General features: G+C 43.8%; 1 protein-coding gene across 1 annotated transcript in view; it reads right to left on the bottom strand.

The window, feature by feature from the left end:
* Window positions 1-307: 307 nt before the first annotated feature.
* The window catches only part of LOC138666452 (zinc finger protein 850-like), a 132,855-nt gene continuing 106,474 nt past the window's right edge, over window positions 308-26,688 (bottom strand). The window contains exons 16-20 of the mRNA XM_069754676.1: window positions 15,899-16,090; window positions 15,693-15,816; window positions 15,512-15,609; window positions 15,222-15,312; window positions 308-1,447 (exon numbers count right to left, since the gene is read on the bottom strand). Of these exons, the coding sequence (XP_069610777.1) occupies window positions 429-1,447; window positions 15,222-15,312; window positions 15,512-15,609; window positions 15,693-15,816; window positions 15,899-16,090 (1,524 nt within the window). The 3' untranslated portion in view covers window positions 308-428. The remainder of the gene's footprint in view (window positions 1,448-15,221; window positions 15,313-15,511; window positions 15,610-15,692; window positions 15,817-15,898; window positions 16,091-26,688) is intronic.

Genomic DNA, 26,688 nt, shown 5'->3' with positions numbered 1-26,688 from the left:
TCCACCATCCTCCACATGTGACTCTCCTGTCATGGATGTCTTAATAGCCGGAATAAAGTGGATTTTATGGGACGGTGAGTGACACCCTCATTTTTTTATTTGCGCATGGTTATGTTATGTGAGCCCTGCGCCCAATCAGCTCTGGCATCACTGACCCAACCGTCAGACAAATCAAACATTAAGAAGTCGGAGAGAGCTGCAGCCCTGTCTTATTGTTGATGTTCAACAAGTCCAAATGCGAGGACAGTTAATCCGATTGAACGCAGGGCTCATGTGATGTAAAAACCTCACATGAGCCTTGGGAATGTGAGTCTTAAAATCATGAGTGTTTTTATTTTAACAAGGCCAATCGTGAGGAATGACAAGTGGTTGTCCTAGTAGTGGACAACTCCTTTAAGATACAGCTTTCAATTAAAATATTTCCCATATTAAGAACACGTAAATGGCTTCTCCACTGTGTGAATTTTTAGGTGATAAAAAAGAGATGATTTCTTCACAAAACATTTTCCACATTCTGAACATGAAAATGGCTTCTCCCCTGTGTGGGATCTCTGGTGGCTATTAAGATTTGATTTCCGGTTAAAACATTTTCCACATTCTGAACAGGAAAAAGGCTTCTCCCCTGTGTGCGTTCTCTGGTGTCTTTCAAGATATGCTTTCTGGCTAAAACATTTTCCACAATCTGAACATGAAAAAGGCTTCTCCCCTGTGTGGGTTCTCTGATGCCTAACAAAATCTGATTTACCGTTAAAACATTTCCCACATTCTGAACATGAAAAAGGCTTCTCCCCTGTATGGGTTCTCTGGTGCTTAACAAAATCTGATTTACCGATAAAACATTTCCCACATTCTGAACATAAAAATGGCTTCTCCCCTGTGTGAATTCTCTGATGTATAACAAGATTCCATTTATGGTTAAAATTTTTCCCACATTCTGAACAGGAAAAAGGCTTCTCCCCTGTGTGCGTTCTCTGGTGCTTAATAAAATCTGATTTACTATTAAAACTTTTCCCACATTCTGAACATGAAAATGGCTTCTCCCCTGTGTGAGTTCTTTGATGTATAACAAGATTCCATTTATGGTTAAAATATTTCCCACATTCTGAACAGGCAAAAGGCTTCTCCACTGTGTGATTTATTGGATTAAGAAAAGACTTTTCGAGGGGAAAACTATTTCCATACTCGAAATGTGAAAATCGCTTCTTTGCTTTAGGAGCAGTTTGTTTTTGAATGCTTAATTTGTGACATTGATATTCCTTAGTAGTCAGTAATGAATCAGAAGACAGGACTTGTTTCAAAGGAACAGATGAAAGATCTTTGCTGGGAAGGGATGATGGTATATCAGGAGTAATGGCATTCACTTCAATTGTATCCTTTGGGATTTCAAGATCATCCGATTTAAAAATTAAAGCTTTTAGCTGTCCCACTGATCTCCTGGTACAGTCATCTGCCAAGAATAAAACCAATTATTATTTTTTGAATGAAATATCCTCCAACTTTATATTTTTTAATATCGCTGCTTAAACTGTCTGTAAAAATGGCAAGTTATGTAAAAATATAGAATTATTCATCAAGACAATGACAGTTCACAGTCTAGTAGAAAACCTCACAGAATGAACCAGTAGAGCATGAGGTTCAACTATTTGCTCTTTCGGTCTTCCAAATATGAAATAAAAAGCCACCAAACAATGTTATGTAGGTGAAAATAATACCAATAAAAACTTCTACTCATTTCACAAAAAAACAAGTCCTCGCTCAGGTCTATCATCTGCCAGTTGCAAAACAGAGGTTTCCACGTTATTTGAGGCTCAAAGGCTTTTGAAAAGGAACATGGCTTCCATAAATAAATTCAGCAATATCCGCTCTCCAAAAGTCAAATCTCCCCCTCACTTCTGAGCAGTGTGCAGTGTGCTCAAACCACATTTAGCCTCCATGTATTTGGCATTACTATATTGAAAAGAACCCACTTAATTTACAGCGTGTGTGTCTTCCGGAACGCAATCTAGGCACCATGTGTTGGTAATAAAATGGCAAATGTGCTGTTTTTACTATCCAACATCTACTGTCTGATAATTTCCGGAACGTGACTATGGAGTCAAAATATTCACTGCAGCTATAGCTAATTCATTGAAAGTTATAATTTGCAAAATGGAGACTCTTTATGTGGATATCTACTGCTCTAGTTTTCTGACATTTAATCATATTAGAGCTTCTGCAAATAATGTGTCTCATCTGGGATCTGATCCTGCGATGTCTGCTTCTGTCAAAAGGTGATGCCATATTCATTCTGCAGGCAGTGATGGTAATGGAGATGTTGGAGCCAGAAGCTCTAGGGCGGCGCAGGCTCAGTCCAGCCACTAAGATTAGAGTGCCTGGGGCCTGCATTACCTTCCAGTTTGGCAGTATGAGAGTGTGTGCTGTCCAGCTGAAGTAATCTGCTCCCTACATAAACAAATTGGAAAGCACCACACCCTACTAAAGCTCGAAGCATATTGCATATTGCATATTGGAATCTGCCAGTACAGCCTTGTTCTCTGCTGGTTGAGTCCTCTGTGCTCAAGACCCGTCTTGTAAATTTGTTTCCTGTTGTGGTCCCGGCCCGTTTACGGACTACTCGTGTCTGTTTTCATATTTTCTCTGCTCTCCTGGTTCTGACCTGGCTACCTGATTTTTCTATTTAGCATCTCACACAACAGAACAGCAGGTAACACAGTGGCCAAAACCTAGCAGTCTCTATGTAAAGGTACAATCACATTTAGCGGCGCTGCAGCGATCTAGACAACGATGCCGATCGCTGCAGCGTCGCTGCGTGGTCGCTGGAGAGCTGTCACACAGACAGCTCTCCAGTGACCAAGTATGCGAAGTCCCCTGGTAACCAGGGTAAACATCGGGTTACTAAGCGCAGGGCCGCGCTTAGTAACCCGATGTTTACCCTGGTTACCAGTGTAAATGTAAGAAAAAAACCAAACACTACATACTTACATTCCGGTGTCTGTCCCCCGGCGCTCTGCTTCCCTGCACTGACTGTGAGCGCCGGCTGGCCGTAAAGCAAAGCAGTGACTTCACCGCTGTGCTTTACGGCCGGCCGGCGCTGACAGTGCAGGGAAGCAGAGCGGCGCGGGACAGACACCGGAATGTAAGTATGTAGTTTTTGTTTTTTTTTACATTTACACTGGTAACCAGGGTAAACATTGGGTTACTAAGCGCGGCCCTGCGCTTAGTAACCCGATGTTTACCCTGGTTACCAGTGAAGACATCGATGAATCGGCGTCACACACGCCGATTCAGCGATGTCTGCGAGAGATCCAGCGAAGAAATAAAGTGCTGGCCTTCTAGCTCCGACCAGCGATGTCACAGCAGGATCCAGATCGCTGCTGCGTGTCAAACACAACGATATCGCTATCCAGGACGCTGCAACGTCACGGATCGCTAGCGATATCGTTGTTAAATTGTTTAGTGTGACGGTACCCTTAGTCCAGATCCCTGTAGCTTGATTAAAGGATGATGAGCAAGGCAATCCCTGGGATCTGGAATACTGAGTACATAGTGCCAAACCTCTTTGCCATCTTTGAGCTGCCATATGACCACAAACAGTGCTCCTATACATTGTGTCTGCAAACTATTCCATCAAGATCTTCATTCAATTAGCTAAATTGCGCTTCCTCCCTTCTTAACCTGTCATGTGCACAGACAGTAGTTTACAACGATATATTGTTTCTTGAATCCGACAATACCCGTTGTAATTTGTAAGGTCCATTTGTTTCCTATTATCCTTTGTAAAGAATTCCAAAGTTATCACCGCAAAGTCACACGCATCAGATTTGGACCTGATTAGGAACACAAAACAGGCTACAGGAAATGGTTAAATCAGGGTATTTTAGCAACTACTACAGTCTTCATCAGTAAAAATAAGTAAACAGTGGTGAAACCTCTCTATGGGGAGTTAAAGTGTGGGGCTCGGTGGCTCTTGGCAATCTAAACTATTTTAAGGGCCAGAATTTTCTATCAGATGAGTTTCAAGAATAAATATTAGATATTCAAAGAGAATTTTTAATAATAGTGCAGAGCTGAGGGGTATTAAATTTGTTTCTCAGCATTTGGAAGAGGCAATGGAGACCTTTTTTATAGGCTACCAGGGAATTACAGAATCAGATAAGCGAGGTAGACTGATCCCACCAAGATCAAACTATCATACAGAATTAACCTGTAAACAAAGACATAAAATAACACAACATGTTACATCCAAAACAACAATGTATGTACGCGAGGAGCAATCCAACATTAAAAAGGTGCTGCACTCATTTATGGTGGACCATTGGAACTCCTATGAGTCCTGACCAGAAGAGTGGAAGAAGTATTTGTCAAGGCTTTACCACGACCGAGAGGAGCCAGAAGACCACATCGTCTTATTTCTCCTTCTCCTGCACTGATTAGAAGCACTTCAGCTTCATATTAAATGGAGCAGGTTTATTCTAACAATGCTGAGAGCTCCCGAAGTTTACATGCCTTGATACTCTCAACTGTTCAGTGTTGTCCCCTCCCCTCCCCTATATATATATATACTTGCCTCGCCTCTGGCAAGCAGGTCTTGCCAGAGTTAACTTCATGTTGCATGGTTAAAGAGTTGGTGGAGTTTTGCTGTTCAAAAAGGTGTTTGGTAGATTTAGCTAAAGACTTGCTTGTGTGCAAATCCTCTCCTCCTATTTTGGTTTTCCCCTTCCTTAACTCCTGCTGTTTCGCTCTGTTGTTTGTGAGAGCATATTTGTATGATTGGTATTTTCATTTATTCCTGTATGTATTACCTTTTTATTCTGATTGGTGTGTTACCATACACTACTACTCACCTCTTCCCTGGGTGGGTGGGCGGAGAACAAACTGAGGGCAGATTTAGAAGCTCAGCAATGTACGTGGCTCAACAACTCAGCCTGGAGGTGGCAGGTCTACGTACTGTAGTTTTGCAGGACCCTAACACATCAGGTTTGCGGACTGTGACTCTCAAGCAATCCATAGTGGAGCCTAAAATTGCATAGCCTGACAGGTTCTCTGGGGGCGTGACAAGTTTGTTGTTTTATGGGAGTCCTGCAAGATTTACTGTAAGTTACATCTTCACTCCTCATGACCGCGTATAGCCCATTTGGGGATTTTTCCTGCCACCACTCTGTCAAGCCCTCAACTTGTAACCAAGCCAAATTCCGCCACCCCCACTTAACGCTAATAAGGAAATAAAAAACATAACACATAAAATTCTTTGGAAAGTTTTGGCCACAGCGGCCAGTTTATTTAACAAACAAAACATAAATTATAATTATACAAAACATCTGAAAAACTTGAGGGGAGGGTTCTTGGAGCTAAAAGATCTGGCATCATATAAGTAGGCAAACAATGCCCCAACCATTTTTAACCAACACTTTTTTTACCCTCAGCCATGACCACCAGCTCGAGGGCACCATGTAACCCTTTTCAGGCAGACCAAAACCCCAAAGCTCCCAAGGACAATCCCCGTCCAGAGCCCGTAACCACAAGCCAGATCAACCCCATCTAATTGACCTTTCTCCAATAAAAACCTCACCAACTCCAAGAACCCCACCCCCCGCCAACCACGAACAGCCCTGACCACCTCAGGCTCGTGAGTGGCCCACCACAGCCAACGTCCTCTCGATCCCCTTCATGCAGTGCGAGCGCCCACAAATCAATACCAATGTCATTCAGGTGCACCCCATCCTCTCTGCAAAAATTACCAGCCCCGGCCTCCAACTCATAATGTCTCACTGCAATGCCCCCATTCCTGGATACAAACTTCGCCACGGCCCTGTTAAGCTTTATCCTGGCCCTGTTAATGCCTTTAAAAGATCGAGCCAACCTCCATTGCTTCCTGGGCACTATGTCCTTCCAAACCGTTAGAACTCCCGGATAAGAGACCCACAAGCGCAAGAGGTCGAAACGTATGACTCTAATCAACTCCCTAACCGGTTTCGTACCCAAATCGTTCCCCCCCAAGTGCACCAATAAAATATCCGGAGCTCTATCCAAACGCGCGGCCCGGGAGAATTCAGGCAACATCCTATTCCATAGCAAACAGGGACAAGGGGGCATCCTCTGCGTTTGGAGGAAAAAAGGTTTAAGCATAATAACAGACGCGGATTCTTTACTGTAAGAGCAGTGAGACTATGGAACTCTCTGCCGTATGATATTGTAATGAGTGATTCATTACTTAAATTTAAGAGGGGACTGGATACCTTTCTGGAAAAGTATAATGTTACAGGGTATATACACTAGATTCCTTGATAGGGCGTTGATCCAGGGAACTAGTCTGATTGCCGTATGTGGAGTCGGGAAGGAATTTTTTTCCCCAATGTGGAGCTTACTCTTTGCCACATGGTTTTTTTTTGCCTTCCTCTGGATCAACATGTTAGGGCATGTTAGGTTAGGCTATGGGTTGAACTAGATGGACATATAGTCTTCCTTCAACCTTAATAACTATGTAACTATACCTCGGAACCCCAACCAGCGAATCACTACAGCATCCCAGCAAAAACCCAACTGCCTACCATCCGGCCTGTCGTCCGCCCGCAACGCACCCCAGTACACGAACGAGTGTCCAAAAATCCACGTCAATAACGGGAGGCGACCTGAAAAATAGAATAGCAATTGAATACCAGCATAACTCAATGAAACTCCAAAACAACCTCTAGCGACGTACATAGGTCAAGTAACGGTTCGAACTCCACCTCCCGATCCGTTTAATCCCCTCAGCTCCTAAGCCCAAACAGTCGGCCTCTGTAGCAGCCCCAATTCGAAAAGAGTGGGACCCGTATGATCCAGAATCCAAACCCAACTCCGCCAAAGCCTTCTTTAAAACCATGGAAAACTGAAATCGCGACAAAAAAGTCCCGTCATGGTGACAAAGCAACAGGCCCGATCTAACGGACCACGGGCCCCAATACTCCTCCAAGCAACGTTGTGGGCACATCAAACAACCATCCACCCTGCCTAACACCACCCGCTTACCTTTACCATACTTATCAGTTTTTGAACGCTGAATACAAAAAAAAATACCTCAAGCCCAAAATTCAACGTCCTCTGCCAACAGACCTCCTGCCCTCCGTTTGTTCGGTGACACCAGCTCCCCAATCTCAAGGCCCCAAAGAACGCCCAAGAGTAAGCCAACCTAAACAAGGAAGCCTCGAAATGAGAGCAACAAATTCTCCCAGCTACGTCACCCAGCCGGGTTAACGTGCTAAACGAAATGGTCCTGCGCTTGTCAATGCTAACATTCCCACTGCGAAAACCCTTCAGAGCCTGTGTTATCAGAAAATTCTTGGTAACATCAGCAGCACCCTGAAGCTTAAAACCAAAAGCCAAACCTGCCATGAATTTATTTACTTTGGAAAACAACCAACCCCACTCTGCTGCTTTACCCACCAAAAACAAAACCGCCATCGTCCTCTCATTATCAGAGTCCACTACTCCCCATTGACCCGACCAGCTTTCCCAAATCCTCCAAGCGGCCTTGTAAGCTAGCCACATCGACCTTGAGATAGAGGCCTGAATCAACCGACCTCCTCGTCCACAACAACTTTCCACAAATGAGAAGGGCATACCACTCCTGAGGCCTCCGCGTCCGGCGCCAGCTCCCGGAAACGCTCCCACTGTGAACGAGACAAAGCATCCGCTATAGAATTTTGCACACCCGGCACGTGTACCGCAGAAATGTAAGCATTCAGTTCCAAACATCGCAACACCAATTCCCTAACCAATCTAATCACCTGGGGGGAGGAAGAAGTCAGACTATTGATAATATGGACTACGCTAAGATTATCGCAGTGAAACCTGACCTTACGGTTTTCAAAAATGTCACCCCAAATCATCAGTGACACCACGATGGGGAACAATTCAAGCAGTGCAAGATTTTTGTTCAACCCTTGTTGTTTCCACCCCTCTGGCCACAAACCAGCACTCCACTGACCTCCACAATACACCCCGTATCCAACCGAACCGGCCGCATCGGTGTAAATTTCACAATCAAAGTCATTCACCGTTTCCAACTGAATCAGCGATCTACCGTTATAATTTGATAAAAAACGCTGCCAAATAAGTAAATCTTCCCTATGTTCCTTAGTCAAACGAAAAAAGTGATGAGCTGCCTTGATTCCAGCCGTCGCCAATGACAACCTGCGGCAAAATATTCTGCCAATGGGCACGCAAAATTCAAACGCCCCAACAGGGACTGCAACTCCCTCAAAGTCACCTTACGCAAACGACCCAACCTGCGTACTTCCTGTATCAACAACAAAAGCTTGTCCTCAGGCAACCTACATTCCATTGCATCCGTGTCAATAAGGATGCTAAGAAAACTCAAAACCGTGCCCGGTCCCTCAGTCTTATCTTTTGCCAACGGAACGCCAAATAGCCCAGCCATCCATTCCATAGTAGCCAACAAATTCTTGCATATGTCAGAATCCGGTGGGCCTATAAACAAAAAATCGTCCAAATAATGAATAGTGGAAGGAACTCCAGAAACGTCCCTAACCACCCATTCAAGGAAAGTGCTAAACGTCTCAAACAATGAACAAGAAATTGAACAGCCCATAGGCAAACATCTATCCAAATAAAACCCACCATTCCAAAAACAACCCAGCAAAGGAATGCTTTCCGGGTGAACCGGCAGCAACCGAAAAGCCGTTTCAACATCAGTTTTAGCTAACAAGGCCCCTTTTCCGTACCGCCGTACCCATTGTACTGCTGCGTCAAATGAGTTGGGCAGGGTTTAACTTGATTGACGCTGGATTCGTGCAGGTTCGGGGCTTAAAACCACATACTCTGTCTAGACATATACCCAAAATCGCCGTTGACTCCACACTCTTGAGCCAAACACAATATCTCAAATACAGATATCATAGTATGATACCAAAAATTAGTCCAAGAAAAATTATTATATACCAGGACCACACTAGATGGTATCCTATGGAGCTCCATCAAAGTATCCAAACACCAGAAATTGGAGCAAAAAAACACAAAATATGTATATCATAAAATAGTAAATGTTATTTTAGACATAAAGTATATCATATAAAGGTAAGTATCACAGAATAAGCAAACAGAACAGAGCAAAAGATTAGGTTAAGGGTGCACCTCAAGTAATGGCAACCCAAGGACAAAGGCATGGAAATGTAGCTATCTCATGTAGCCCAAACAGGGATCAGATTAAAATAAAGTGCCAGTGCATATACCGTAGTTTTATCCATAAACTATTTATCCTAAATGGTCACATAAGTCTCAAGAAGTAAGGTCCCATTTTATCAATTAGCAGCCATATGGCTGGTATAGCCTAAACAGTGAAAGAGACATGAGACCACCTGTAGATCTTACCCATATCCTTGTCCATAGGGATACCCATGCGCCCCTACGCGCATTTCACAACAGCTTCCTCAGGGGGCAGAGTCCGATCCCTGTTTGGGCTACATGAGATAGCTACATTTCCATGCCTTTGTCCTTGGGGTGCCATTACTTGAGGTGCACCCTTAACCTAATCTTTTGCTCTATTCTGATTACTTGTTCTGTGATACTTACCTTTATATGATATACTTTATGTCTAAAATAAGATTTAGTATTTTATTATATACATATTTTGTGTTTTTTGCTTCAATTTCTGGTGTTTGGACACTCTTGAGCCAGAAGTATTTTACTCATGTCGTCTAGCAGACTATATTATAACTGTGGTCCAAAGAGGCAGACCACGAAGAACTATATCGCGGAAAGTCTGGCAAAGGATCATATCAGACCATCCTCATCCCCCTTTGCTGCAGTGTGCCCGTTACTGCAGGTTTTTCTTTGTATGGTAAAAAAAGAAGGGTTACGCCGCAGCCTAGATTTCCGCAAACTCAATCACATCACAGTCCAGGGTCCATATCCTTTCCCTGTCATCCCAGACCTCTTTAACCAGATTGTAGGAGCAAAATGGTTTTCTAAACTGGATCTCAGGGAGGCATACAATCTCATTCGTATAAAAGAGGGGAATGAGTGGAAAACAGCTTTCAATACACCTGAGGGACAATATGAGAACCTTGTGATGCCATTGGGACTGAAAAATGCTTCTGCCGTCTTCCATCATCTTGTAAATTACATCTTTAGTCATCTGATAGATTACCACAAATCTACCTACCTTGATGACATATTAATTTATTCACCTGATCTTGAGTAACATCAGATAGATGTCAGGCGGGTCTTACAGATACTCAGAGACAAATTATTTGTCAAACCAGGGAAATGTAAGTTCTCGGATGAGGAGATCCCTTTTCTAGAATGTTTTATTGTCCACCAGTTTTCACATGGATCCGGTGAAAGTCCGGGCGGTACTGGATTGGTATCATCCTAAGAATTTGACGGTATTACAAAGGTTTTTGGGTTTCGCCAACTACTACCGTAAGTTCATCAAAATATTTTCGATAGTGGCCAAACCTCTGATGGATATGACCAGGAAAGGGACAGATTTTTCCAAATGGTCCAGTCCAGCCACGGAGGCATTCAATTCTTGAAGGATTGTTTTGCATCTGTGCCGATTCTCATACAGCCTGACATCACTCAGCCATTTATTGTAGAAGTTGATGAGTCTGAAGTGGTGGTGGGGGCTGTGTTGTCGCAGAGTGCATCTCCAGGTAAATGGTGTGTGTGCATATTTTTCTAGAAAACTGTCATCCACTGGGAAGAACTATGACATAACATGGAACAGTGAACTCTAGGCAATCAAGTGGGCCTTTGAAGAGTGGTGTCTAGTGATGAGCGAATATACTCGTTACTCGAAATTTCCCGAGCACGCTCAGGTGTCCTCCCGAGTATTTTTTAGTGCTTGAAGATTTAGTTTTCATCACCGCAGCTGAATGATTTACATCTGTTAACCAGCATAAGTACATGTGGGGTTTGCCTGGTTGCTAGGGAATCCCCACATGTAATCAAGCTGGCTAACAGATGTAAATCATTCAGCTGCGGCGATGAAAACGCAATCTCCGAGCACTAAAAAATACTCGGAGGACACCCGAGCGTGCTCGGGAAATCTCGAGTAATGAGTATACTCGCTCATCACTAGTGGCGTCATTTTCTGGAGAAGTCAGTTCATCCAGTCATGGTAATCATGGATGAAACGCCTGACACCTAGACATGCAAAATGGGCATTGTTCTTCAGAAGATTTAACTTTTCTATTACATATATGCCGAGGAAGAACATAAAGCAGATGCCTTATCTTGCTGTTTTCTTTGGGGTGGAGATAATTGTGATCTAGTTCCAATGCTACAAAAAGGAGTGTTTATTGCGTCTATATGGTTCAATTTTGAGAAATAGGTTGTAGAGTCTCAGGGAGACACCCCTGCTGTCTGTCCTTTAGGTAAGCTGTTTGTGTTTTAAATAATCATTGTGATTCGATCTTGGCTGGACATCCTGGTAGTAAAGCCACCACAGATCTCCTTACTCTGCATTTTTGGTGGACAAAGGTGCATCAGAATGTTTGGAAGTATGTAGCTGCCTGCAGTGTGTGTGTACATTCTAACACCCCTCATATTCATCCGTCTGGGTCTCTCCAAGCATTGGCGATTCCCAGTAGACCTTGGACTCATTTATTGGTAGATTTCATTACTGATCTAGCCGTGTCGGCAGGTAATACTGTAATTTTGTTGGTGATGGTCAAATTCAGTAAGATGCCACATTTCATTGCGCTACCTGTTTTACCTAAAGCGAAGACCACTTGGCACAAATTTTCATCTGAGAGATCGTAAAATTACATGGGATTACTATCAATACTGTTTCTGATCGGAGGGGTGCAATTTATTTGCAAATTTTGGAAGGTGTTTTGCGCTTGTTTGGGGATCCATCTGTCATTTTCTTCAACGTTTCATCCACAGTCTAATAGGCAAACTTAACGTGTTAAATGGAATCTTGGGAATTACATTAGGTGTTGTTTCTGAGAATCAGGAGGATTAGGCTACTTATTTACCTCTAGTTGAATTAGAAATTGGTCTTCAGGAATACTTTAAGAAGAATGATTTTCATCATCTATTTTGTCCGTGTGGCAAGGGGCTCTTAATAATTTGAAGAATATGGGGTCCAAATACAAGAGAGTGGCTGATCGGAGACTTTGATGGGTCCGGACCTGTGTGTTTGTGACATGGGGTGGTTGTCCTCAAGGAACATTAAATTTAAGGTTCCCTCTTGGAAACTGGGTCCCAGGTTCATCAGTCCTTATCAATCCCGTAGCATTCCGCCTTGCTTTGCTGCCCACTTTTAGGATTCATAATGTGTTTCTCCAGTCTCTACCCAAAAAATATGTTGGGTCCTCTGTACTGTCACCACTACCTCCATCTATGCTCATTGTTGATGGAAATTTGGAATTTCAGATTGCTAAGATGGTTGATTCTGGCATGGTTCATCGGTCACTTTAATACACTGGAAGGGTTTGGGTCCTGAAAAGAGGATGTGGGTACAAATATCTGACGTTCATGTGGTCAGGTTGATATGTTTTTTTTTTCACGTGGCATACCCTGATAAACACGGCCCTGAGGTCCCTCGGGTGGGGTTAGGGGGAAGGGGAACGGTCACGGGTTTACTACGACAGAAAGAGGCCAGAAGACTGTACCATCTGATTTCTCCTACTCCTACACTGACTAGAAGCACTTCCCCTTCATACTGTCGTGCTGCTGCAATGCAGGAAGGTGCAAGCTCCACTAGATGTCTATAGAGTGAAAGGAGGACTGCACGAAGACAAAGCAGGCCCGTCGTGCGGCAGCGAGGCTACCACTAGGTGGTAGCAGGAAAGTCAAACAAGCAGGGTAGATATAGTCAGTAGCGCAGTACCAAACGAATAGACAAAACACAGAGTCAGAGACAAGCCAAAGGGTCAGTAACAGTCAACAGCAGATTAGCCTAAGACAGAAGGCAGAAGCAGGACACGATACAACCAAGTCAAACCAGGGAGTAAACACTTAAAAGGGAAACACTGAGTCAAGATGGGGATTGGGGAAAACAGAGACACGGGTTAAGGCAGCTAACGCAGCAGGACAAGTCAGGATAAACCAGTCAGCTACACATGCCGTAGGCAGAACTATAACTGACACCGCCTGAAGGATGCAAAAGAGATAAATAGCAAAACCTGAAACCAGACTGAGGCTGAGAAAGGTTAACCCCTGACATGATCAGATCGAGAAAAGGGAAGACAGGACTCAAAATCCAGTCTGGATCATGACAAATACTAAATGGTGTAGGGTTCTTCTAGCAGTACATCTGTTCAGTTGATAGCTCCTGGAAGCTTTCCTGGGTGATGCTCTCAGCTGTTCAGTGTTAACCACTTACCTCTTGTCACAGGTAAACCGCGACAAAGAGGAACCAAAAGACCGCAGCATCTGATTTCTCCTACTCCTGCACAGATTAGAAGCACTAAACCTTCATATTAAACAGTATAACTTTCTTTTAGCAATACAGGGGTTAATCTGCTCAGTAGAGAGATCCTGGAAGCTTTCCTGCATAAAGGCTCTCAGCTATGCACTGTTAGCCACTCCCATATCCTATATAAACTGGGCCCTTTGTATGCACTTATTGTCAGAGATAGCTTAAGCTGCATGGCTGGACGTTGTTGGTGGTTATTAGAGCAGGCAGTTGGTGGATTTTTCTGTGACTGTTGCTAGGTTTTGAGTGTATGATAATTCCCTTTCTTCTCCTACATTGGTTTAACCCCATTCTCTACACCCTGGTGTTACCTCTGTTGTTATGTGTATATTTGTATGATTGGTATTTTGCTTTATCCCTGTTTGTATTACCTTGTTAGTCTGGTTGGTGTATTACGGTACACTACTACTCCCCTCTTCCCTGGGTGGGGGAAGGATACAGACTGAGAGTGGATTTAGGAGCTAAGGCAAGGTATGTCGCCCTGCATGTTCACCATCAGAACTAATCAGGACACCTAGCATTCAAGACAGGGAAGGAGCCCCTGGTCCTGGGACTCCTGACAACAGAGTTGTAACACCTCTCCAATTCATACTGGCCTCTGGCAAGCAGGCATTTCCAGAGTTAGCTTCATGCAGAATGGTTCAAGAGTTGGTAGAATTTTGTTTTTTTGGGAAGGCATTTGAGCATTTAGCTAAAGACTGTTGCTTGGTTTTGGTTGTGTGCAAATCCACTTTTTCTATGGCTTTCCCCTTCGGTTCGGTGTTTCTCTGTTGTCTGTCAGTGCATATTTGTATGATTGGTATTTTCCTTTATCTCTGTATGTATTACCTTCTTAGTCTGGTTGGTGTGTTACCATAAATTACTGCTCCCCTCTTTACTGAGTGGCAGTGAGGGAATAGATTGAGGGCGGATTCAGGAGCTCAGCAAGGTACATTGCACTGGCATCTTCACCATTAGAAGTAATCCAGGGAAAAGGGATAGCTAGGGCACCACTAGTGTTAGAGACAGGGAAAGAGCCCCTGGACCAGGGATACCAGACAAAAGAATTGTGACAGTATTAGTGCTCCCCATTTCAAAAGAGATTGTGCATGAATTTGAATTCCTTAGGAATGAAAACATAATGTAATGTAATGTATTACATAATGTAATAATGAATCCATGAAACCAGGGCTCAAGCCAACACATACATTACAGTCATCAGCCACGCACAGGTAGAGATATATCATGGCACAGGTGTAATGGTTTCTATGTAGTTTTTCACAATCTTCCTTGAAGTTAATGAATTTTAAAAGAAATTGAAAAGTCTCCGTAAAGGGAAACTCTGCAGTTATTGGACAGAAATTCAGACTTGGCCTCACTCTACATTTAATGTTGTTGATCATAAAAGCAAAGTTTGGTCAGAAAGACTAGACCTGGTCTTGTAGGGACCATATGAGCACATTCAGCAGCTCAGAAGGGAGAGAAGGGAGATTCATCCAATAATATATCAGGGTTCTAAGAAGCCAACAGCATCATTACCCTCCGCTTTCTCTTACATGCCCATTGTAATATTTTTCTTGAAGTGACTTTCTAACTTGTCAGCACATTCTACGTATGTGCCTTTGTAGTTTACAGACCTGGGCAGATAAGGGTCAGCATCTTCTAATTTAGGAAGGTGGACAATGTTGCGGTCTAGAGGCAAAATTATGATCCCATGATTGTGATACGGCCGGAATACAGAACTGATAAAGCAGCCACACTCGGTGAATGAGAAGAATCTGTGACTTCTCTGCATTTAGTGGTTACTACTCACCTGGGTAGTCATATATAGGAATCTCCTCTTTACACCGCTCATTTCCCCTCACATATGTCTCTGTAGTATTAATATGGGTCAGATCTTCATCCTGAAACAAATATTGTAAAAGTCACAGAGAGATGGAGAAGTCACATCTATGATCAGCTCTAATCCTGCCATCTCCACCATTCTCATTACACAAGTATAACACATATAATACTGGTGGATAAACCAAAGACTGAACACAAGACCTTCACAGCCGCCTACACATCATAGGGGAGATCTCATGACACCTTCTCTCCATCTACCTGATGATCCTGAGGAACATTGGGATCTTCTGGTTTACAGTCCTGTGGAAGAAGAGGACGGGGACATCTCTCTGGTGTTGTCCTCTTACTGGATAGATCTGGAGGAAACACATACAGGGACTGAATTCATTCTTTACATACAGATAATTATAGGCCGTGTGTATTTAGTCCTGCCTATTACCTGGTGATGTGAGGGGCTGGGGAACCTCCATCATGACGTCCTTGTACAGATCTTTGTGTCCTTCTAAATACTCCCACTCCTCCATGGAGAAATAGACAGCGACATCCTGACACCTTATAGGAACCTGACACATACAATGATACCGTCATCCCCCGATCCCTTCATAGCATTACTATATAATGTCCCAGCATTCCCAGCAGTGTCACCTCTCCAGTCAGCAGCTCAATCATCTTGTAGGTGAGTTCTAGGATCTTCTGGTCATTGATGACCTCATGTATCACGGGGTGAGGTGGAGGCCCCATGATTGGGCTCAGGGGTCTTCCCCATCCCTCAGACACAGGGTCCTGACAGCGCTCACTAGAGGTCTTCTTCACTACTGTGTAATCCTGGTTATGGAGACACATTAATAAATCTCACTACAGACATTTCCAGAGTCCTCACCTCTCCAGTTCTGTCTGTAATTCCCATAGATAAGAATGATGTAATGTGACGTCATCAGAATCTCTCACCTCTCCAGTAAGCCGGAAGAGGATCTCTAGGGTGAGGTGTAATATCCTCTCTGCCATCTTGTCTCTGTCCATATCCATCTTTGATGTGTAGTTAAGAAATATTCTCTTATACAGAAGATCGTCACTGAGAGGATCCGATATTATAGAGACCTGAATGAGAAGAAGATGAGCCGATGCAACATCATAAAAATCCTGTGTAATAGTACAATTATATAATATAACAATACAGTATAATTACTATATATTTTAGGCCACAGACAAAAAGCAGTCGGCAGCTGAATAAGTTTCTCATAGACTTATCTTCCATAACGCTAATTCTCGTCTCATTTACCGACACTGGAATCGGCATTAGCAATACTGCAGGAGATATTCATTACACGTGACAGGAGAAATAACTACTTCATGATGAGGACGACATCTTCATCTTCTACTACGGCTCTAGAAACAGATTTGGCCAGAGTCCGTCACTGACTCCATCACCACCGGCCGTCTATGTGAAGGCTTCCCGTCTTCCCCGCACTGTAATCTTCTATCACGTTAGATCTCAGCTCTGATTCACACACAGAAGTTTGAGGCTTTTAGAAAAGCTTGTTTGTAAGAACAAGACAGGAGATATCTGTTGCCAATGTCTCCATGTTGTGTTGTATTATATATTTTTTAATATGATTTCAACACTCCAATTAATTAATACGAATGATAGAGATATTGATTGATTTTGTTATATAATATACAGTATATATGTATTTTCAAAGAGTATAGCAGAAAGCTAATTGAAAACTTGTCCAGCCACATGTCAATTTTTACAAATGTTCAGTCTAAACAAAGGAATTTACATTTAGTGTACACTTTACACTTATCTTCAAAGATGAGAGATCTTCCTAGGCCTACATATGTTGATTTGAGGTTTTAAAGCCCCCAGGGATGCCAGGTGGTTTTTAACATATAAATGGGAGATATGCTTGAGATGGGGGACACAGAGACAGAAAAGATTGGATGAGAGAGGACACTTTCTGCTTGGGTCTCTTGCTTCCTGGATGATCAGTGATGAACTCCTACCATGCTAATGTAATGTATGACTTATGACTTTATTGATTATGTGTTATTTTGAGTGACTATTTATATTTATTATCTTTTATTAAGTAAATTCATTTTAGTTTATTCAATTGTCGTGTGAGCATTTGTTTATTCATCACAATTCTTTGAACCGTAACAAAACACATGTGCGGTGTTTTTTTTCTCTGGATATGATGGGGATTTTTTTAGCATTTTTGCTTTGGTTTTTATATATTTCATGAAAAACAAAAATATAACATAAAATTGGGTATGTCAGTACTGTGGGAACATTATACTGTGTGTGGGCCCTGTACTATGAGAGTAATTCAGGTTTCCTTGGTTCCCGTCTTTCATATTTGACTCGTATCTATCAGTGTAAAAGGAACATAACAATGATTCTTATAAATTGGCAACAAAACCCCAAAAAAGTCTCTGGGCTGAAGTCAGGGCCAGTGTCCACTGGCCATTGAGGACACTGAACGCGCTAAGGGGCCCGGTGCCTGTGCTCATGAATGGACCCCCACCCCGCTTGCTCAGGGCCCTAGTATTTGCAATACTTACGTCTCCCTGCTTGTCCACTGCGGCGTCTTCTGCACTGAAAAGTCACAGTGCAGAGAGCCAGTAGATGGTGACGCTGGGGAGTCCGGACCTGCGGCCAGCAAGGAGAAGTGAGTATTTCATTTTTTTAATGTTTAGAGCAATATATAGGGCCCATTATTCTGTATGGAGCGCTATGTGGTGCACATAATAATATATAATAATAATAATAATTTTTATTTATATAGCGCCAACATATTCCGCAGCGCTTTACAAATTATAGAGGGGACTTGTACAGACAATAGACATTACAGCATAACAGAAATACAGTTCAAAACAGATACCAGGAGGAATGAGGGCCCTGCTCGCAAGCTTACAAACTATGAGGAAAAGGGGAGACACGAGAGGTGGGTGGTAACAATTGCTTTAGTTATTCGGACCGGCCATAGTGTAAGGCTCGGGTGTTCATGTAAAGCTGCATGAACCAGCTGTATAATACTGTATGGAGCAATATATGGGGCTCATTATTCTGTATGGAGCACTATCTGGTGCCCATAATACTGTATGGAGCAATATATGGGGCTCATTATTCTATATGGAGCAATATATGGGGCTTATTATTCTATATGGAGCAATATATGGGGCTTATTCTGTATGGAGCATTATATGGGGCTCATTATACTGTATGGAGCAATATATGGGGCTCATTATTCTGTATGGAGCAATATATGGGGCTCATTATTCTGTATGGAGCAATATATGGGGCTCATTATTCTGTATGGAGCAATATATGGGGCTCATTATTCTGTATGGAGCAATATATGGGGCCCATTATTCTGTATGGAGCATTATATGGGGCCCATTATTCTGTATGGAGCATTATATGGGGCCCATTATTCTCAATGGAGAGCTACGTGGTGCCCATAATACTGTATGGAGCAATATATGGGGCTCATTATTTTGTATGGTGCAATATATGGGGCTCATTATTCTGTATGGTGCAATATATGGGGCTCATTATTCTGTATGGAGAAATATATGGGGCTCATTATTCTGTATGGAGCAATATATGGGGCTCATTATTCTGTATGGAGCAATATATGGGGCTCATTATTCTGTATGGAGCAATATATGGGGCTCATTATTCTGTATGGAGCAATATATGGGGCTCATTATTCTGTATGGAGCAGTATATGAGGCTCATTATTCAGTATGGAGCAATATATGGGGCTCATTATTCTGTATGGAGCAATATATGGGGCTCATTATTCTGTATGGAGCAATATATGGGGCTCATTATTCTGTATGGAGCAATATATGGGGCTCATTATTCTGTATGGAGCAATATATGGGGCTCATTATTCTATATGGAGCAATATATGGGACTCATTATTCTATATGGAGCAATATATGGGGCTTATTCTGTATGGAGCATTATATGGGGCTCATTATACTGTATGGAGCAATATATGGGGCTCATTATTCTGTATGGAGCAATATATGGGGCTCATTATTCTGTATGGAGCAATATATGGGGCTCATTATTCTGTATGGAGCAATATATGGGGCTCATTATTCTATATGGAGCAATATATGGGGCTCATTATTCTATATGGAGCAATATATGGGGCTTATTCTGTATGGAGCAATATATGGGGCTCATTATTCTGTATGGAGCAATATATGGGGCTCATTATTCTGTATGGAGCAATATATGGAGCACATTATTCTGTATGGAGCAATATATGGGGCTCATTATTCTGTATGGAGCAATATATGGGGCTCATTATTCTGTATGGAGCAATATATGGGGCTCATTAGTCTGTATGGAGCAATATATGGGGCCCATTATTCTGTATGGAGCAATATATGGGGCTCATTAGTCTGTATGGAGCAATATATGGGGCTCATTATTCTGTATGGAGCAATATATGGGGCTCATTATTCTGTATGGAGCAATATATGGGGCTCATTATTCTGCATGGAGCAATATATGGGGCTCATTATACTGCATGGAGCAATATATGGGGCTCATTATTCTGTACGGAGCAATATATGGGGCTCATTATACTGTATGGAGCAATATATGGGGCTCATTATTCTGTATGGAGCAATATATGGGGCTCATTAGTCTGTATGGAGCAATATATGGGGCTCATTATTCTGTATGGAGCAATATATGGGGCCCATTATTCTGTATTGAGCAATAGATCGGCCCATTATACTGTATGTAGTAATATATAGGTCCATTATACTATATGTAGCAATATATGGCCATTATACTGTATGGAGCAATATATTTGGCTCATTATACTGTATGAAGCATTATATGGGGCCATTATACTGTATAGCACAATATATGGGGCTCATTATACTGTATGGAGCAATATGTGGGGCTCATTATTCTGTATGGAGCAATATATGGGGCTCATTATACTGTACGGAGGACTATACTGTCCGATTTCTGAGCTATTGATATCACTCATGTAAGTAAGGGTACCGTCACACTAAACGATTTACCTACGATCATGACCAGCGATATGACCTGGCCGTGATCGTAGGCAAGTCATAGTGTGGTCGCTGGGGAGCTGTCACACAGACAGCTCTCCAGCGACCAACGATGCCGAGGTCCCCGGGTAACCAGGGTAAACATCGGGTTACTAAGCGCAGGACCGCGCTTAGTAACCCGATGTTTACCCTGGTTACCAGCGTAAAAAAAAACAAACAGCACATACTTACATTCCGGTGTCCGTCAGGTCCCTTGCCGTCTGCTTCCCGCACTCAGTGACTGCCGGCTGTAAAGTGAAAGTGAAAGCACAGCGGCTGTGCTCTGCTTTCACTTTACGGCCGGCAGTCACTGAGTGCGGGAAGCAGACGGCAAGGGACCTGACGGACACCAGAATGTAAGTATGTGCTGTTTTTTTTTTTTTAGTTTTACGCTTGTAACCAGGGTAAACATCGGGTTACTAAGCGCGGCCCTGCGCTTAGTAACCCGATGTTTACCCTGGTTACAAGCGAACGCATCGCTGGATCGGTGTCACACACACCGATCTAGCGATGCCAGCGGGAGATCCAGCGACGAAAGAAAGTTCTAAACGATCTGCTACGACGTACGATTCACAGCAGGATCCCTGATCGCTGCTGCGTGTCAGACACAGCGATATCGTAACGATATCGCTGGAACGTCACGAATCGTACCGTCGTAGCGATCGAAATGGCAGTGTGTGACGGTACCCTAAGTGAACTCTTTGGCAATGCACTACACTTGCATTTCTCTGCTGTATCTGTGCATCATGAATTGTGTTATGACCCGGGGCCAACGGACACCTGGAGCCGGCCCTGACTGGAGAGATTACTGTCCCTTGGGTCCAATAATGGGGAATCTCCAGCACCTACCTCCACCCGCAGAGCCGAACTTCACATATATGGCAGCTCTGTGCACAGGACCTGTGATGAGGTCACAGGAGGGGAGGAGTCAGGGGTCACATGATCAGGGGCCTCAGTGTATGCAGGACTCTGTGTGCTGGTTGTCATGGTGCTGGATGAGGGGAAGTTTCTATGTGGGGTCAGGTGGGGTTTACAGTGGCTTTCTTCTAGATCGGAGGTGATTTTTTGTGATTCTCATTTATCACTTCCGATCTAGATGGTTCAGTGCTGAAGTGACTAGACCGGAGTTGATTCCTTCAGCGCCTCGTACAGACTCCATTATAGTCGCCTCTTCTGGTTTTTTGATGCTTTTTTTTCTGGAATTGCTGCAAGTTATAATGGCGCAGACATCACCGGTCAGACAGGAAGGTTCATTACACTGTTCTATATTTTATGTATTTGGGTAAAATTATTTTTTTTTCCTGATTTTATTACATTTTTATTGTCACTTTCTATAATATAAATAATGATGTTTAGCGCTGATTGTTCAGTGTCACCAGAATGTGACGTCTCCCGTCTGTCACCGCTCCTGTCTACAGCCGCGACATTGTAAGGAGTGGGCGGGGCTTCACGCGGAGAGGTGTAAAAGAGTGCACCCGACAGTCATCATAACAGAGTGCAACCGAGAGGTCATCATAACAAAGCGTCACCGACAGTCATCATAAAAGAGTGCCAACGATAGTCATCATAACAGCGCCACCGACTGTCATCATAACAGAGTGCAACCAATAGTCATCATAACAGAGCGCCGCCGACAGTCATCATAACAGAGCGCCACCGACAGTCATCATAACAGAGCGCCACCGACACTCATAACAGAGCGCCATCGACAGTCATCATAAAAGAGTGCAACCGAGTTATCATAACAGAGCGCCACCGACAGTCATCATAACAGAGTGCAACCGACAGTCATCATAACAGAGTGCAACCGAGAGGTCATCATAACAAAGCGTCACCGACAGTCATCATAAAAGAGTGCCAACGATAGTCATCATAACAGCGCCACCGACTGTCGTCATAACAGAGTGCAACCAATAGTCATCATAACAGAGCGCCGCCGACAGTCATCATAACAGAGCGCCACCGACAGTCATCATAACAGAGCGCCACCGACACTCATAACAGAGCGCCATCGACAGTCATCATAAAAGAGTGCAACCGAGTTATCATAACAGAGCGCCACCGACAGTCATCATAACAGAGTGCAACCGACAGTCATCATAACAGAGCGCCGCCGACAGTCATCATAACAGAGCGCCACCGACAGTCATCATAACAGAGTGCAACCGACAGTCATCATAACAGAGTGCAACCGACAGTCATCATAACAGAGCGCCGCCGACAGTCATCATAACAGAGCGCCACCGACAGTCATCATAAAAGAGTGCAACCGACAGTCATCATAACAGAGTGCAACCGACAGTCATCATAACAGGGTGCAACCGACAGTCATCATAACAGAGTGCAACCGACAGTCATCATAACAGAGCGCCGCCGACAGTCATCATAACAGAGCGCCACCGACAGTCATCATAAAAGAGTGCAACCGACAGTCATCATAACAGAGCGCAACCGACAGTCATCATAACAGAGCGCAACCGACAGTCATCATAACAGATCACCACCGACAGTCATCATAACAGAGCGCTGCCGACAGTCATCATAACAGAGCACAACCGACAGTCATCATAACAGATCACCACCGACAGTCATCATAACAGAGCGCTGCCGACAGTCATCATAACAGAGCACCACCGACAGTCATCATAAAAGAGTGCAACCGACAGTCATCTTATCAGAGCGCAACCGACAGTCATCATAACAGAGCGCAACCGACAGTCATCATAACAGAGCACAACCGACAGTCATCATAACAGAGCGCCGCCGACAGTCATCATAAAAGAGTGCAACCGAGTTATCATAACAGAGCACCACCGACAGTCATCATAACAGAGTGCAACCGACAGTCATCATAACAGAGCGCCGCCGACAGTCATCATAACAGAGCCCCACCGACAGTCATCATAACAGAGTGCAACCGACAGTCATCATAACAGAGTGCAACCGACAGTCATCATAACAGAGCGCCGCCGACAGTCATCATAACAGAGCGCCACCGACAGTCATCATAAAAGAGTGCAACCGACAGTCATCATAACAGAGTGCAACCGACAGTCATCATAACAGGGTGCAACCGACAGTCATCATAACAGAGTGCAACCGACAGTCATCATAACAGAGCGCCGCCGACAGTCATCATAACAGAGCGCCACCGACAGTCATCATAAAAGAGTGCAACCGACAGTCATCATAACAGAGCGCAACCGACAGTCATCATAACAGAGCGCAACCGACAGTCATCATAACAGATCACCACCGACAGTCATCATAACAGAGCGCTGCCGACAGTCATCATAACAGAGCACAACCGACAGTCATCATAACAGATCACCACCGACAGTCATCATAACAGAGCGCTGCCGACAGTCATCATAACAGAGCACCACCGACAGTCATCATAAAAGAGTGCAACCGACAGTCATCTTATCAGAGCGCAACCGACAGTCATCATAACAGAGCGCAACCGACAGTCATCATAACAGAGCACAACCGACAGTCATCATAACAGAGCGCCGCCGACAGTCATCATAAAAGAGTGCAACCGAGTTATCATAACAGAGCGCCACCGACAGTCATCATAACAGAGTGAAACCGACAGTCATCATAACAGAGTGCAACCGACAGTCATCATAACAGAGCGCCACCAACAGTCATCATAAAAGAGTGCCACAGATAGTCATCATAACAGAGTGCAACCGAATTATCATAATATAGCGCCACCGACAGTCATCATAACAGAGTGCAACCGACAGTCATCATAACAGAGCGCCACCGACAGTCCTCATAACAGAGCGCAACCGACAGTTATCATAACAGAGCGCCACCGACAGTCCTCATAACAGAGCGCAACCGACAGTTATCATAATAGAGTGCCACCAATAGTTATCCTAACAGAGTGCAACCGACAGTTATCATAATAGAGAATAACCGATCTTCATCATAACAGAGTGCAACCGAGAGTTATCATAGCAGAGCGCCACCGACAGTCATCATAACAGAGTGCAACCGACAGTCATAACAGAGCGCCACCGACTGTCCTCATAACAGAGCGCAACCGACAGTCACCATAATAGAGCACAACCAACAGTCACCATAATAGAGCGCCACCGACAGTCACCATAACAGCGCAACCGACAGTCAACATAATAGAGCGCAACCGACAGTCATCATAACAGAGTACAATCGACAATCACCATAACAGAGCACAACCAACAGTCATCATAACTGAGTGCCATCGACAGTCATCATAAAAGAGCAAAACCGACAGTCCTCGTACAAGAGCGCAACTGACAGTCACTATAACAGAGCACAACCGACAGTCCTCATAAGAGTGCCACCAACAGTCATCATAAGCGAGCACAACCAACAGTCACCATAAGAGAGCACCACTGAGTCATCATAAAAGAGCTCAACCAACAGTCACAATAACAGAGCACAACCAACAGAGTCATCATAACAAAGCACAACCGACAGTCATCATACAAGAGCGCAACTGACAGTCATCATAAAAGAGCACAACCGACAGTCTACCTAATAGAGTGGCACCGACAGTCTACCTAATAGAGTGGCACTGACAGCATAACAGAGGGCAACTGACAGTCATCATACAACAGTGCAACTAGAGTTGGGACACCGAGACACCAGAGAGAAGGAGGAAAAAGAAAAAAAAAGGACGTGGGCCCTTTAAAAACACAGGAGGCAGAGGTGCTTGAGGGCGCGTGTAAGTAATCCCGACCCACAGCAATTACCAGGGCCGGCGGCACCACCCAGCAAACCCAGGTAAGCGCTGGGGGCCCTGGGCGAACGGAGGTGGGACACGTTATGGGGCCTGTGAATCATGGGGAGCCCAGTGCTGGCACGGGCCCCCTTTCCTAGAAGAATATGGGATCACAGCTGTATTGATTACTACCTTCAGAGGGGTTAATATACGTCATTGGTATATAAGTCTTTTTTACACCAATACATTGCGCAGTACATCGATTGCCCCTAAAAAGCAGAAGGGGTGTAGCCAAAAATGGATTTTATTTATTTTGGTGCCGCTGATATGTTACAGTCGGGGCTTTGACCAGATATGTTTTATAAGCATGTGCGTTCTACTGCTTGGAACGCACTCTGTAATATACACACGGCTATCCGGTGAGCAGGAGGCGCAGTAGGAAATGTCGTTCTGCACTCCACATGGTGGAACGTATACCCCCTCTGGTGACCGGAAGTTGCATCACTTCCCTCCAAATGGAACGCACGCTGAGACGGGCAAGGGTGTATCATTTTTATGGAGTGCTAAGTATGTTACCCGGTAATTGTAACCGCCAAACATTTGGGGCGGACCGTATTGTATGAGCCGTAGTCACGGTGGTTATTTAAGTCCACCCTTTTGACCGCCGGGATAGGTCACCATGTATCATGACATCAGGCTTTTTAACATTGATAATACCTCCTGATGAACCGTGTTTACGGGGAAACGCGTCGGAGTTCACTCCTTAATATCTAAAAACCAATGTTTGCTTTGCCTGAATCTTATTTTTTGGATTTCGCCCATGTGGTACCGCAGGGGTCAGTATTGGGACCTGTTCTCTTCAACATATTCATTAATGATCTGGTAGAAGGTTTACACAGTAAAATATCGATATTTGCAGATGATACAAAACTATGTAAAGCAGTTAATACAAGAGAAGATAGTATTCTGCTACAGATGGATCTGGATAAGTTGGAAACTTGGGCTGAAAGGTGGCAGATGAGGTTTAACAATGATAAATGTAAGGTTATACACATGGGAAGAAGGAATCAATATCACCATTACACACTGAATGGGAAACCACTGGGTAAATCTGACAGGGAGAAGGACTTGGGGATCCTAGTTAATGATAAACTTACCTGGAGCAGCCAGTGCCAGGCAGCAGCTGCCAAGGCAAACAGGATCATGGGGTGCATTAAAAGAGGTCTGGATACACATGATGAGAGCATTATACTGCCTCTGTACAAATCCCTAGTTAGAACGCACATGGAGTACTGTGTCCAGTTTTGGGCACCGGTGCTCATGAAGGATATAATGGAGGGCAACAAAATTAATAAAGGGGATGGGAGAACTACAATACCCAGACAGATTAGCGAAATTAGGATTATTTAGTCTAGAAAAAAGATGACTGAGGGGCGATCTAATAACCATGTATAAGTATATAAGGGGACAATACAAATATCTCGCTGAGGATCTGTTTATACCAAGGAAGGTGACGGGCACAAGGGGGCATTCTTTGCGTCTGGAGGAGAGAAGGTTTTTCCACCAACATAGAAGAGGATTCTTTACTGTTAGGGCAGTGAGAATCTGGAATTGCTTGCCTGAGGAGGTGGTG

This window comes from Ranitomeya imitator, chromosome 2 (genome assembly GCF_032444005.1).
Source record: "Ranitomeya imitator isolate aRanImi1 chromosome 2, aRanImi1.pri, whole genome shotgun sequence".
NCBI lineage: Eukaryota > Metazoa > Chordata > Amphibia > Anura > Dendrobatidae > Ranitomeya > Ranitomeya imitator.
This window is presented reverse-complemented; position numbering and strand designations above follow the sequence as displayed.